General features: G+C 44.2%; 1 protein-coding gene across 1 annotated transcript; it reads right to left on the bottom strand.

The window, feature by feature from the left end:
• Positions 1 to 467: 467 nt before the first annotated feature.
• On the bottom strand, positions 468 to 1,138 carry LOC110503837 (tubulin beta chain). The gene has a single exon (XM_036964138.1). The coding sequence runs from the start codon at positions 984 to 986 to the stop codon at positions 609 to 611; it is 378 nt and encodes a 125-aa protein (XP_036820033.1). The 5' UTR covers positions 987 to 1,138; the 3' UTR covers positions 468 to 608.
• Between the last annotated feature and the right edge of the window lie 15,136 nt (positions 1,139 to 16,274).

The following is a 16,274-nucleotide window of genomic DNA, read 5'->3' as shown; positions in this document are numbered from 1 at the left end:
TATTGTGTTCATGAATATTCATAGTTTTGTTCGATTTTGAGGCAGTTCAAGCCTTATTGCTGCACTTAATCTTATCCAGATGCTACTCTGTTGTCATAGCGGGGAATAGCGCTGCTTTGGGCCTGTAATTTGTTTTCATAATGGAATAATGTGTTCATTCACATGCTGTGAGTTTAATGTTATTCCAATGATATAACTAACTTTCCTGGCCCATGATGATGGTATGCATCAACAGCCTCCCTAGTGTATCAAACTTTGTGACTCAAAGCACTCACAGTACTCGACAAAAAAAACTTATCTTTCTATCTCAGATTTCACAATGTGGATGGAATGATAACTTGCAACATCTGTCAGTCAAACAGTATGTTTATTGGTACAGGACAAATGAGGACAAACAAGAGATGAACATTAGTTCATTTATTCGCAGTCACAAGGGGTGTGTCTAATTTTCAATAATATTTTCCATTAGATAAAAAAAATGCTCAACATTGGTTTTGGGACCCCTTTAACTTTGTCTTACTTCTAAGTTACTTTGAGGTTTATTCCCATGTGGTTTCACGGTTTCATTTGGCCCTACGAATACAGTCTTCGTCTTCAAAGCTCTGTCCTTAAGGGTCATCGTCTTCAGCCTCCTCCTCGAACTCTCCCTCTTCCTCAGCGGTGGCGTCCTGGTACTGCTGGTACTCAGACACCAGGTCGTTCATGTTGCTCTCTGCCTCAGTGAACTCCATCTCGTCCATGCCCTCTCCAGTATACCAGTGCAAGAAGGCCTTGCGGTGGAACATGGCAGTGAACTGCTCAGAGATACGCTTGAACAGCTCCTGGATGGCTGTGCTGTTGCCGATGAAGGTGACAGACATTTTTAGACCACGGGGTGGGATATCGCAGACAGCGGTCTTCACATTGTTGGGGATCCATTCCACAAAGTAGCTGCTGTTCTTGTTCTGGATATTAAGCATCTGCTCGTCCACCTCCTTTATGGACATTTGGCCCCGGAACACTGGGACCCCTTTAACTTTGTCTTGCTTCTAAGTTACTTTGAGGTTTTTTCCCATGTGGTTTCACAGCTTCATTTGGCCCTTCGAATACAATCTTCATCTTCAAAGCTCTGTCTGTGTTCTCCACTAGCTGGTGAATGGAGAGGGTGGCGTTGTAGGGCTCCACCACTGTGTCTGATACCTGGAAATAAACAGAGAGAGAGAGAGAGAGAGAGAGATTAGTACTTTATATTTTCTGCCTCATTAAGTACATTTGCATTGAAGCACTAGAAAAATTATATACAAAGAAGAAACACTCAATATATATATATATATATATATATATTTTTACCCCCTTTTTCTCCCCAATTTTGTGGTATCCAATTGTTAGTAGCTACTATCTTGTCTCATTGCTACAACTCCCGTACGGGCTCGGGAGAGACGAAGGTTGAAAGTCATGCGTCCTCCGATACACAACACAACCAAGCCGCACTGCTTCTTAACACAGCGCGCATCCAACCCGGAAGCCAGCCGCACCAATGTGTCGGAGGAAACACCGTGCACCTGGCAACCTTGGTTAGCGTGCACTGCGCCCAGCCCGCCACAGGAGTCACTGGTGCGCGATGAGACAAGGATATCCTTACCGGCCAAACCCTCCCTAACCCGGACGACGCTATGCCAATTGTGTGTTGCCCCACGGACCTCCCAGTCGTGGCCGGTTACGACAGAGCCTGGGCGCGAACCCAGAGTCTCTGGTGGCACAGCACTGCGCCACCCGGGAGGCTCTATATATATTTTTTACTGTAAGATATTAAAAGCATTTGAACAATAAACTCAACATGCAACAATTTCATTGATTTTGCTGAGTTACAGTTCATAGGAGTAAATTTGTCAATTAAAATGAATTCATTAGGCCCTAATCTATGGATTTCACATGACTGGGAATACAGATATACATTTGTTGGTCACAGATACCTTTAAACAAAAGGGCCTTGAAATGGGCTTCAGGACCTCGTGACACGATTTTTGTGCATTCAAATTGCCATTGATAAAATACAATTGTGTTCGTTGTCCGTAGTTTATGCCTGCACATACCATAATCCCACTGCCATCATTGACACTTGCAAACCGCTCACCCACACAACGCCATACACATGGTCTGCGGTTGTGAGGCCGGTTGGATGTACTGCCAAATGATCCAAAACGATGTTGAAGGCGGCTTATGGTAGAGAAATTAAAATTATCTGGCAACAGCTTTGGTGGACATTTCTGCAACCAGCATGCCAATAGCATGGAATTCATGGAATTGTGTAACAAAACTACACATTTTAGAGTGGCCTTTTATTGTCGCCTGCACAAGGTTCACCTGTGTAATGATCATGCTGTTTAGTCAGCTTCTTGATATGCCACACCTGTCAGGTAGATGGATTATCTTGGGAAAGGAGAAATACTCATGAAGAGGGATGTAAATAAATCTGTGCACAACATTTTAGATAAATATTTATTTTGTTCATATGGAACATTTCTGGGATCTTTTATTTCAGCACATGAAAAATGGGACCAACACTTTACATGTTGCGTTTATATTCTTTAAAAATATATATACCTACAGGCGTCCTAAAATACTAAATTAAATAGCTAAATAATCCTTGGTATGACTATCTTACAACAATTCCATGTTAGCTTAATAGAAACCCAACCATGGGCCCATAGACTATTTAGTAAAAAGACAGGTACTGCTGATAATACTGCCATCGTCAACGAGGCAGAGGACATGTATGTCATGTACTGTCATGTTGTGTCTTGTCTCTGTCCTTTCCCTTCACCCTGTCTCCCTCTGCTGGTCGTTGTTAGGTTACCTTTTCTCCCCCGCTTTCCCCCAGCTGTTCCTTGTCTCCTCTAACTACCCATTCACCCCGTTTCCCACCTGTTCCCTTTTTCCCTCTGATTAGGTCCCTATATCTCTCTCTGTTTCTGTTCCTGTCCTTGTCGGATTCTTGTTTGTTGTGTTTCATGCCTGAGCCAGACTATCGTCATGTTTGCTGTAACCTTGTCCTGTCCTGTCGGAATCTGCCGGTCTATCTGAGCCTACCTATGTTTGGTTATTAAAGAAGCTCTGTTTAAGTTAGTTCGCTTTTGGGTCCTCATTCACTCACCATAACAGAAGAATCCGACCAAGAATGGACCCAGCGACTTCGGATCCTCTCCACTCAGCCGTCGGGATCCAGGGAGCGATGCTAGGCAGACACGAGCAGGAAGTGTCTGCTGCTCGACATGCCGTTGAGACCCTGGCCACCCAAGTCTCCAACCTCACAGAACAGGTTCACCATCTCCGCCTCGATCCACCGGCCACTTCCAGGGCTTTCGAATCTCCGGAGCCCAGAATCAATAACCCGCCGTGTTACTCTGGGGAGCCCACTGAATGCCGCTCGTTCCTCACCCAGTGTGATATTGTGTTTTCTCTCCAGCCCAACACTTACTCCAGGAGCACTGCTCGTGTCGCCTACGTCATATCTCTCCTTATTGGACGGGCTCGTGAGTGGGGCACGGCAATCTGGGAGGCAAGGGCTGAGTGTACTAACCAGTATCAGGACTTTAAGGAGGAGATGATACGGGTTTTTGATCGATCTGTTTTTGGGGAGGAGGCTTCCAGGGCCCTGTCTTCCCTATGTCAAGGCAATCGATCCATAACAGACTACTCTATTGAGTTTCGCACTCTTGCTGTCTCCAGTGGCTGGAACGAGCCGGCCTTGCTCGCTCGTCTTCTGGAGGGTTTCCGCGCAGAGGTAAAGGATGAGATTCTCTCCCGGGAGGTTCCTTCCAGCGTGGATTCCTTGATTGAACTCGCTATTCGCATTGAGCGACGGGTTGATCTTCGTCACCGAGCTCGTGGAAAGGAGCTCGCGCTCTCCGTCGCCTCCCTCTCCGCATCACTACCATCTTCCTCTGCCGGCTCGGGTGCTGAGCCCATGCAGCTGGGAGGTATCCGCATCTCGACTAAGGAGAGGGAACGGAGAATCACCAACCGCCTCTGTCTCTATTGCGGTTCCGCTGGTCATTTTGTCACTTCATGTCCAGTAAAAGGCCAAAGCTCGTCAGTAAGCGGAGGGCTACTGGTGAGCGCTACTACTCCTGTCTCTCCTTCAAGATCCTGCACTACCTTGTCGGTCCATCTACGCTGGACCGGTTCGTCAGCTTCCTGCAGTGCCTTAATAGACTCTGGGGCGGAGGGCTGTTTTATGGACGAGACCTGGGCTCGGGAACATGACATTCCTCTCAGACAGTTAAAGGAGCCCACGGCCTTGTTCGCCCTGGATGGTAGTCCTCTCCCCAGGATTCAGCGTGAGACGCTACCTTTAACCCTCACTGTTTCTGGTAATCATAGTGAAACCATTTCTTTTTTAATTTTTCGTTCACCTTTTACACCTGTTGTTTTGGGCCATCCCTGGCTAGTTTGTCATAATCCTTCCATTAATTGGTCTAGTAATTCTATCCTCTCCTGGAACGTCTCTTGTCATGTGAAATGTTTAATGTCTGCTATCCCTCCTGTTTCCTCTGTCTCTTCTTCACAGGAGGAGCCTGGTGATTTGACAGGGGTGCCGGAGGAATATCACGATCTGCGCACGGTGTTCAGTCGGTCCAGGGCCACCTCTCTTCCTCCACACCGGTCGTATGATTGTAGTATTGATCTCCTTCCGGGAACCACCCCCCCCCCCCCCCGGGGTAGACTATACTCTCTGTCGGCTCCCGAACGTAAGGCTCTCGAAGATTATTTGTCTGTAGCTCTTGACGCCGGTACCATAGTCCCCTCCTCCTCTCCCGCCGGAGCGGGGTTTTTTTTTGTCAAGAAGAAGGACGGGTCTCTGCGCCCCTGCATAGATTATCGAGGGCTGAATGACATAACAGTGAAGAATCGTTATCCGCTTCCTCTTATGTCTTCAGCCTTCGAGATCCTGCAGGGAGCCAGGTTTTTCACTAAGTTGGACCTTCGTAACGCTTACCATCTCGTGCGCATCAGGGAGGGGGACGAGTGGAAGACGGCGTTTAACACTCCGTTAGGGCACTTTGAATACCGGGTTCTTCCTTTCGGCCTCGCTAACGCTCCAGCTGTCTTTCAGGCATTAGTCAATGATGTCCTGAGAGACATGCTGAACATCTTTGTTTTCGTTTACCTTGACGATATCCTGATTTTTTCACCGTCACTCCAGATTCATGTTCAGCACGTTCGACGTGTCCTCCAGCGCCTTTTAGAGAATTTTCTTTTTGTGAAGGCTGAGAAGTGCACTTTTCATGCCTCCTCCGTCACATTTCTCGGTTCTGTTATTTCCGCTGAAGGCATTAAGATGGATCCCGCTAAGGTCCAAGCTGTCATTGATTGGCCCGTCCCTAAGTCACGCGTCGAGCTGCAGCGCTTTCTCGGCTTCGCGAACTTCTATCGTCGTTTCATCCGTAATTTCGGTCAGGTGGCAGCTCCTCTCACAGCCCTTACTTCTGTCGAGACGTGCTTTAAGTGGTCCGTTTCCGCCCAGGGAGCTTTTGATCTCCTCAAGAATCGTTTTACATCCGCTCCTATCCTTGTTACACCTGACGTCTCTAGACAGTTCGTTGTCGAGGTTGACGCGTCAGAGGTGGGCGTGGGAGCCATCCTTTCTCAGCGCTCCCTCTCTGACGACAAGGTCCACCCATGCGCGTATTTTTCTCATCGCCTGTCGCCGTCGGAACGTAACTATGATGTGGGTAACCGCGAACTGCTCGCCATCCGGTTAGCCCTAGGCGAATGGCGACAGTGGTTGGAGGGGGCGACCGTTCCTTTTGTCGTTTGGACTGACCATAGGAACCTTGAGTACATCCGTTCTGCCAAACGACTTAATGCGCGTCAGGCGCGTTGGGCGCTGTTTTTCGCTCGTTTCGAGTTCGTGATTTCTTATCGTCCGGGCTCTAAGAACACCAAGCCTGATGCTTTGTCTCGTCTCTTCAGTTCTTCAGTAGCCTCCACTGACCCCGAGGGGATTCTCCCTGAGGGGCGTGTTGTCGGGTTGACTGTCTGGGGAATTGAGAGGCAGGTAAAACAAGCGCTCACTCACACTCCGTCGCCGCGCGCTTGTCCTAGGAACCTTCTTTTCGTTCCCGTTCCTACTCGTCTGGCCGTTCTTCAGTGGGCTCACTCTGCCAAGTTAGCCGGCCACCCTGGCGTTCGGGGTACGCTTGCTTCCATTCGCCAGCGTTTTTGGTGGCCCACCCGGGAGCATGACACGCGTCGTTTCGTGGCTGCTTGTTCGGTCTGCGCGCAGACTAAGTCCGGTAACTCTCCTCCTGCCGGCCGTCTCAGGCCGCTTCCTATTCCCTCTCGACCGTGGTCTCACATCGCCTTAGATTTTGTCACCGGACTGCCTTCGTCAGCGGGGAAGACTGTTATTCTTACGGTTGTCGATAGGTTCTCTAAGGCGGCTCATTTCATTCCCCTTGCTAAGCTTCCTTCTGCTAAAGAGACGGCACAAATCATCATCGAGAATGTTTTCAGAATTCATGGCCTTCCGTCAGACGTCGTTTCGGACAGAGGTCCGCAATTCACGTCTCAATTTTGGAGGGAGTTTTGCCGTTTGATTGGGGCTTCCGTCAGTCTCTCTTCCGGCTTTCACCCCCAGTCTAACGGTCAAGCAGAACGGGCCAATCAGACTATTGGTCGCATCTTACGCAGTCTTTCTTTTCGTAACCCTGCGTCTTGGTCAGAACAGCTCCCCTGGGCAGAATACGCCCACAACTCGCTTCCTTCGTCTGCGACCGGCTATCTCCTTTTCAGAGTAGCCTCGGGTACCAGCCTCCGCTGTTCTCATCTCAGTTCGCCGAGTCCAGCGTCCCCTCCGCTCAGGCTTTTGTCCAACGTTGCGAGCGCACCTGGAAGAGGGTCAGGTCTGCACTTTGCCGTTATAGGACGCAGACTGTGAGGGCTGCTAATAAGCGTAGAACTAAGAGTCCTAGATATTGTCGCGGTCAGAGAGTTTGGCTCTCCACTCAGAACCTTCCCCTTAAGACGGCTTCTCGCAAGTTGACCCCGCGGTTCATTGGTCCGTTCCGTATTTCTCGGGTCATTAATCCTGTCGCAGTTCGACTTCTTCTTCCGCGATACCTTCGTCGCGTCCACCCGGTCTTCCATGTCTCCTGCATCAAGCCCGTCCTTCGCGCCCCCGCTCGTCTTCCCCCCCCCCCCCCCCCCCATCCTTGTCGAGGGCGCACCCATCTACAGGGTCCGTAGAATTTTGGACATGCGTCCTCGGGGCCGTGGTCACCAGTACCTCGTAGATTACGTAGGGGTACGGTAGGGGTACGTAGAGTACGTAGGGGTACGTACCTCGTAGGGGTACGGTCCTGAGGAGAGGAGTTGGGTTCCCTCTCGGGACGTGCTGGACCGTGCGCTGATCGAGGATTTCCTCCGTTGCCGCCAGGTTTCCTCCTCGAGTGCGCCAGGAGGCGCTCGGTGAGTGGGGGGGTACTGTCATGTACTGTCATGTTGTGTCTTGTCTCTGTCCTTTCCCTTCACCCTGTCTCCCTCTGCTGGTCGTTGTTAGGTTACCTTTTCTCCCCCGCTTTCCCCCAGCTGTTCCTTGTCTCCTCTAACTACCCATTCACCCCGTTTCCCACCTGTTCCCTTTTTCCCTCTGATTAGGTCCCTATATCTCTCTCTGTTTCTGTTCCTGTCCTTGTCGGATTCTTGTTTGTTGTGTTTCATGCCTGAGCCAGACTATCGTCATGTTTGCTGTAACCTTGTCCTGTCCTGTCGGAATCTGCCGGTCTATCTGAGCCTACCTATGTTTGGTTATTAAAGAAGCTCTGTTTAAGTTAGTTCGCTTTTGGGTCCTCATTCACTCACCATAACAATGTATGCGTAGCTCATGTATCTGATGCTATGAAGCAATAAAGATTATAGCATATCATACTCTTTTTGGCCAGACAGCATCAAATACGTGGGCTACATATAGTGAGACAGAGGGGCGCTGTTTTGCTCGCTTGGATGCTTCCTCCGGTGAGATAGTTTCATTCACTTGCGAATTGAAGAAAATTTGGCAGGTGCAGTGTGCACTGTTCAGATGCTGGAATTATTTTGAATGAACGTGCGAAGTTAACCTACTTTTTTAAGTGATTTGTTTGACAATCAGATGAAAACATAATGACTGGTTGTGTTCATGGCACATTAAAAGGTAATACGTTTTTACAGTTAAATTACATGTCGTTACTATAAATCCATAAAAAGACTGGCCTCTTCCTGGGGCCAGTCGGCCCTGGGTCAATTTAAATACTCATAGACTGAGATAGATGGCTATAATAGTGTTATTGGAACAGAGGAGGCTTTTAAAAGGTCCTGTGAGGAGAGGGATAGAACACAAAGGACACGCAGATCTTTTCATAGACAAACATGAAAATGAAATCCATTTGCAGGCAGTCAGAGTTAATTGAGAAAGCTGATCATCTCTAGATCTGTAATCGTGTCTAGTTCACCCCTTGAGGAGCATGCTTGCGTGTTTGTGTGTGTGTGTGTGTGTGTGTGTGTGTTTGTGTGTGTGTATGTGTGTGACCTTTTGTTTCAGACATTTGTTGTCTCTGCTAATTTTCTGTAAACAGCAGCATCAAGGGAGGATTTGGGATAATCTAGATAAACAGTAAGGAAATCAGATCAGTAGTTAAGAGAGATTTGAGGGTACTCAACTGTATGGACTCAATATACAGTAGCAACCAGTGTTTTGATAAACCATGTATGCTCAGGCAATATGACCAAGTGACCTTAAGAGAGAGAGAGAGAGAGAGAGAGAGAGAGAGGGAGTCAGAGAAAGAGGATGAGTGAGGGACAGCCCATAGATAGGATAGCTAGTTATCAGGGAGGACTGAGAATAATTGCTTTGAAAGAATGGGGACAATGGCCAGAAAAGCGCACAGTGTCACACCCACTCTCCTATGCCTTCAACTGGGCTGTCAATCAGATCCGTCCGGTGGCCATCCAACCCATGACACCCTAGAGGGGGTAGCATCCTCTCTGTCAGGCCACCAGTAATGTTATTCTAACTAACGCTTTACTAAACTAACAGTTACATGGACACCAGCGAGGTTCACTGTCCCATTGAAGTAGCTTACATTACCTTTCAAAAGTTTGGGGTCACTTAGAAACGTCCTTGTTTTTAAAAGAAAACACATTTTTTGTCCATTTAAATAACATCAAATTGATCAGAAATACAGTGTAGACATTGTTAATGTTGTAAATGACTACTGATTTTTTTATGGAATATCTACATAGGCGTAGCCTGTTATCAGCAACCATCACTCCTGTGTTCCAATGGCACGTTGTGTTAGCTAAGTTTATAATTTTATCAAGTTTATCATTTTAAAAGGCTAATTGATCATTAGAAAACCAATTTTCAATTATGTTAGCACAGCTGAAAACTGTTGTTCTGATTAAAGAAGTAAAGTTTTGCGGGTTCTATTTAATGAAGCTGCCAGTTGAGGACTTGTGAGGCGTCTGTTTCTCAAACGAGACACTCTAATGTACTTGTCCTCTTGCTCAGTTGGGCACCGGGGCCTCCCACTCCTCTTTCTATTCTGGTTAGAGACAGTTTGCGATGTTCTGTGAAGGGAGTAGTACACAGCGCTGAACGAGATCTTCAGTTTCTTGGCAATTTCTTGCATGGAATAGCCTTCATTTCTCAGAACAAGGCTAGACTGATGAGTTTCAGAAGAAAGTCCTTTGTTTCTGGCCATTTTGAGCCTGTAATCGAACCCACAAATGCTGATGCTCCAGATACTCAACTAGTCTAGAAGGCCAGTCTTTCAAAAAAAAGAACATTTCTAAGTGACCCCAAACATTTGAACAGCAATGTACATTCAATGTGGATTTCAATTGAATGTGAAATTGTATTGATCTCAGAGACATACGATGTATATGTATGAGCTGATAGTATCATCAATCTGTACACTGGAGCTGCCTTCTTGACCAAGTCTCCCAACAAAAAGAGATTCCTTGTCTCAATAGGACTTCTCAGTCTAAAGAAAAGTTGAATGAAAAGAATAGACTGTGCCATGACGTAAACCAAAGGAAAATGTTTTATTCATAGGGCACCTCTCTCTTTCTTACACACTCCCCTTCTTGTCCATCACTCTCTCTCTCGCTCTTTCTTCTCATCTTTGTCTGTCTCTCTTCCTCCAGTAGTATCAGATTACATCGGTGTTGAATCCAGTGACTTCACCGTCTGTTACGTCAGCTGTTTCCTCTGTCTGTATGTCCCTCCCACACCACATCCGCCCCTAATTTGGTTAGGGGAAGAGAAACATTGATTAGAATGAGGCGGGCAGTGCTACTGTACGGCCCTGCTTTTAAGTGGACATTATTAAAATCAACGCTAGCAGCGGGAAACGGCTCTGCCATCATGATAATGATGAGCCGTACTGTATGTCTGAGGAAGGAATGACCTTGGTATGGTTCTGTGGCTCTATAATGACCATGGACCTAGGGTCGTCATGACACCCTGATACAGAGAATATGGATTTGATTGGTCTGACTGGACCATTATGTCCGCCATTGTAAGCCTACATGAGCTATCAACCAGAAAGACTGTCAAACAGTTTCACCCATAGACCTATGAGAGACTGGGTGAGGTTGGGGTACTTCTATCTGATGATGTCAAGACTTATTGTACATGGAAAATGGACCACTAACACAAACCAGTCACGCCCTACAAAATACAAATATTATCTCAAAGAGAACAAAGCAATGTCAACATTTTGTCTCTCCAATTTGGAAAAGCCCAAAGAACTGACAGACCTCTCAAATGGTATTTTATTCTCTTTCCATCATTGTAAATTATGCACGCCCCACTCTTCTCAATGCTCTTCTGCATCCCCTCTCACACACCAATGGAAAACTCTGTCAGCGTCTACACAGCCCGCTGGAATACATCGAATCGATATATCGATCCAGTATCTGAAGGAAAACATGTAATTTGGCTCTTGCGCATAGCAGGCTACATGAATAGATGTGATTGTCTTGAACGCAAGTTTCTCAAATATGCGAGGCAAAAGGAAAAGTCACCATTTCACAGTTTGACAGACCTTGACAGTGAAGTGAAGAATATGTTGATTTCAGACAATAATGCGAGAGCAGCTTTAATGCGATCTGGAGACGTAGACACGCCAGAGAACCCGGTTAAACCGATAATCCTAGACAATTCCACACACTGGCTCACACAGACGTACACACGCACACATTTACCACAGAGTTCTTAATTGTGGAGTTACAATACTTTAACAAATGATAGCTATCACACACCCAATTCACTCTGCATATTGTATGAAATAACATTGCAATAGGCCTAAATAGTCTCAAAATAAAAAGGTAGCTTAATAGGGTGAATGTGACCGGATGTTGAATCATTTGAAACAAGTCTTTACTATATTATAGACAGTCATTCAATAAACTGCTTTGATAATTTATCCAAACCATTGTAGTTGTCATTCTGAGCATGTAGTTTTATTATAAGGGTTAAAAAGGAAGCCACTACCACTTTCTGTGATAAAACAAAAGCTCAAAGCATAGTGGTCTCATCTCGCGCTATATCATAATCTAATGTATGAAATCCAACCTGACAATTGTTTAAAAATTGTATGAAACTGCAACAGTTAGACTACAACAGCAGTTCATAATTAGGATGATGAATGTATAGGTTCTTATCTTGGCACCAATCTGGTTACCGCACTGGCCGGATTGGATATGCACGATTTCCCTCATGTTGACAGGTAAAAATGTCGAGACACAAAGAGACAGCGAACCATGAAGACCCAACCGAACTAGTGTGGTCAACGGTTTTGATAATCTGGACACGAGAAAGCTGCCAGCAGCACAAACAAGGATGTCACATTCATATGGTAATGAGGAAACTTCAAAATAAAAGGCCGCATTTCAAAACATTGTAATGTGGATAACTCATTCAAAAGATATTACATTTTAATCACTGGACACTTCTATTGTGACAACAAGAAAATGCAATGAGTAATTCGATAAAAAAAAAAAAAAAGATTTAAATTCCAATAATGAAAAAATACTATGTTGACATTGGTATGTTGAGAATAATGGGTTGTAGAGAGAGAACTTTTCTACCTGTCTCAGCTAAAGTGGAGTGGAAAATACTCAGTAGTGTCTCTACTAACCAGATGTGTAGTTTTGGATGGGATTGTGTTGTACATACCCAGCAACACAGCTTTAAATAGTCTGGTACTATCCATGGTTCTGAAAACAATTCACAAAAATGAACAAAAAAAGAAAGACAAAGGTCAACTTTTTTTTGATCAAAAATAAATCTAATTTATTTACAAGTTAAATGTAATGAATATTAACCAGGCTGTTAAGACAGTATAATCAATCACACATTCTGAACAGCAATGGAGAAATGTATTTTCAAGTTGCAGGCCGATATGTGATTCTTATCTATTCAGGTTAGCAGTATACAGCAAAGGCATAGGACTATTACTTAGTTTAAAAAAACAAAGGCAAGATTATTTCCAAGCTATTTGGTCATGATAATGGATCAAGGTCAGCAAAGGGTCTTTTGTAGAGTTTAAAATGTACTACAAGAAACAACAAGGCTACATGGCTAACAGTACACAATATAATCAAGCTTTCAGAACAACAATGGAGAACATTCTTTACAAGTTATAGGCCTCTATGGGTTGCTTTTTCAATCAAGGTTAGCAGAATACATTAAAGGTCCATTAACTAAGTTTAAACCAATAACAGAGACAAGATTGAAAGATAATACATAATACAGAGAGGAGTTCATTATCTATCAAAGTCAGTAGTCATTTTCTGTAGAGTTTAAAATGCAGTACGCAGATAACTCAATTAAAACATACCATCGCATGCCATTGTGACAAAGTGTACCCACACTGCCCTCTAATAAGACTGCTTTAGAGAATAAGTACACATAAACACCATTACCGTCTGACTGTTTTCTAAAATAGGGACACCGATGAGGAAATTCATAGTTTAGTGTCACATCCACCGCAAATCCATACATTGCCAGATACTGTAATTCCAGGTATTTCTGAAGTGGAAGTAGTTTATCCTCTCATTCTCTTTCATATTGGCTTAAGGAATCCATCATTGTAATGGAATGGAATGCAATTACTGCTGCTAACTACAGTTATATGTTGCATATCTATGGCTACAACTGTCCAATCTGACTTTAAGTTCACAGGCACTATCACATGATCAAAAGCCACCAATTGTGCACCATTCCAGGCACATTTGGTGTAATCTCTTTGCTGTCACAAAACAATTCCTGACTTGCAAAAGATGCGAGGGAGATGAACACAAATGGTTCCTTCAGATGGGACTTCAAAAGATCATTGTACCTGTCAATTATTCTATCCTTGAACCACTTGTTTCCATGGCTTAATAATCCTCTTTAGTAAGTGGAGATGGAAGAGATTTGGTTGCCTTTGTTTAGAACTCGATGAGTCATTCTTTGTGCATTTGTCAGAGCACAGATGACTTTTGTCTTTTTGAAGAAAATGTCAGACTTTGTCATACTTCTCTTATGATACCAGATAGAACACAGCTTGCTTCAGGAGTTCTTGGACCTTCTCTAAGGTAATACCATGCATTGCGTTGAAGAGAAAGAAGTGGGTGGAGTAAGGAGTCACCGGTACTCTGTACTCTGTATTAAATCCAATAATACATTTCAACTGAAGGTGTCATTAAAAAAAATGCGCCCCCATCCCCAACATTAAAACATATTGCACTTAAGCATGCTTTTGTTGCACAGTCACCTTGTTTCGAGAGAGATTTGCATGGTGATCACAACGTCATGCCAGGGCAAGCCCTTATTTTAAGTGTTTTTTAAATCCCCTATTGGAAATATTAAGGGTGTTAAAATTATTGGAACCATTTCCTTGTTTGACAGCTAGATTTCTGGGTATTGTAACATCTCCACTGTGGGGAGATTATTATGTGAGAGTATTTTTATTTGTCAAACAGCAGCCAAGCATCGATCATCATGTCACCAGAATAAGACCCTGGATATTTATTGAAAAGAGCATTAAGCTCATCGTTGTGAACTTTCACCACCCTGTGAATTTCATCACCAACCTATTTCATCTGTAGCCTAATAAACTGCATGCTTTCCCATGACGTCATTACATTTCTTATCTGTCATGTACTTTAACCTTACATTTTCACTGCAGCCTAGAGTAGAATTTTGTACTTACTTGAAAACAATAATGCAATGATTCATTGAATTGTGGTGCTGTCGGTTAGTCTAGGTAGGATAACTGTATTGTCCCTAAACAAGATTAATAGGGGAGCTTTTTGAGCTGCATGTCTCATGTTTTCACTGTTCAAATCAAATTGAATTGTATTTGTCACATGCACCGAATACAACCTTACCGTGAAATGCTTACTTACTAGCCCTTAACCAACAATGCAGAGTACAAAAAAAGGTTTGCTAAATAGACTAAAGGACAAATAGTAACACAATAAAATAACAATAACGAGGCTATATACAAGGGTACCAGTACAGAGTCAATGTGCAAGGGTACGGGTAAGTTGAGGTAATTCAGGTAATATGTACAGTTGAAGTCGGAAGTTTACACACACTTAGGTTGGAGTCATTAAAACTAGTTTTTCAACCACTCCACAAATTTCTTGTTAACAAACTATAGTTTTGGCAAGTCAGTTAGGACATCTACTTTGTTCATGACACAAGTAATTTTTCCAACAATTGTTTACAGACAGATTATTTTACTTATAATTCACTGTATCACAATTCCAGTGGGTCAGAAATGTACATACACTAAGTTGACTGTGCCTTTAAACAGCTTGGAAAATTCCAGAAAATGATGTCATGGCTTTATAAGCTACTGATGGGCTATTTTACATCATTTGAGTCAATTGGAGGTGTACCTGTGGATGTATTTCAAGGCCTACCTTCAAACTCAGTGCCTCTTTGTTTGACATCATGGGAAAATCAAAAGAAATCAGCCAAGACCTCAGAAAAATATAAGTATAAACACCATGGGACCACTCAGCTGTCATACTGCTCAGGAAGGAGACGCGTTCTGTCTCCTAGAGATGAACGTACTTTTGGTGCGAAATGTGCAAATCAATCACAGAACAACAGCAAAGGACCCTGTGAAGATGCTGGAGGAAACAGGTACAACAGTATCTACATCCACAGCATAACAAGTCCTATATCGACATAACCCGAAAGGCCGCTCAAGAAAAGAAGAAGCCAATGCTCCAAAACCGCCAATAAAAAGCCAGACTATGGTTTGCAACTGCACATGGGGACAAAGATTGTATTTTTTTGAGAAATGTCCTCTGGTCTGATGAAACAAAAATAGAACTGTTTGGCCATGATGACCATCATTATGTTTGGTTGAAAAAGGGGGAGGCTTGCAAGCCGAAGAACACCATCCCAACCGTGAAGCACGGGGGTGGCAGCATCATGTTGTGGGGGTGCTTTGCTGCAGGAGGGACTGGTGCACTTCACAAAATAGATGGCATCGTGAGGATGGAAAATAATGTGGATATATTGAAGCAATATCTCAAGACGTCAAGGTATTGGAGTGGCCATCACAAAGCCCTGACCTCAATCCTATAAAAAATTTGTGGGCAGAACTGAAAAAGCGTGTGCGAGCAAGGAGGCCTTACAATCCTGACTCAGTTACACCTTCTCTGTCAGGAAGAATGGGCCAAAATTCACCCAACATATTGTGGGAAGCTTGTGGAAGGCTACCCGAATCGTTTGACCCAAGTTAAATAATTTAAGGTAATGCTACCATATACTAATTGAGTGTATGTAGACTTCTGACCCACTGGGAATGTGATGAAATAAACAAAAGCTGAAATAAATCATTCTCTTACTATTATTCTGACATTTCACATTCTTAAAATAAAGTGGTGATCCAAACTGGCCTAAGACAGGGAATTTTTTTCTAGGATTAAATTTCAGGAATTGTTTAAATGTATTTGTATGTAAACTTCTGACTTCAACTGTACATGTAGGTAGGGGTAAAGTGACTGTGCATAGATAATAAACAGAGAGTAGCAGCAGTGTGTGTGAGGGAATGTGGATGTGTGTGTGTGTGTGGTGTCTTCAAAATCCATGTGTGTGTTTTGTGTGTGCCCGTGTGTGTGTGTTGGAGTGTCAGTGTAGCATGTGTGGGTGTGTGCTTAGAGTCCAGTGTGTGTACATCGATCCTGTGCAAGAAAGTCAGTGCAAAAAAAAAAAGAATAAATAAGAATAAAATAAGGGGGTG

The sequence above is a fragment of the Oncorhynchus mykiss genome, chromosome 3 (genome assembly GCF_013265735.2).
Source record: "Oncorhynchus mykiss isolate Arlee chromosome 3, USDA_OmykA_1.1, whole genome shotgun sequence".
In the NCBI taxonomy this organism is placed as follows: domain Eukaryota; kingdom Metazoa; phylum Chordata; class Actinopteri; order Salmoniformes; family Salmonidae; genus Oncorhynchus; species Oncorhynchus mykiss.
Note: the sequence above shows the minus strand (reverse complement) of the source record. Positions and strands in the feature narration are given on the sequence as shown.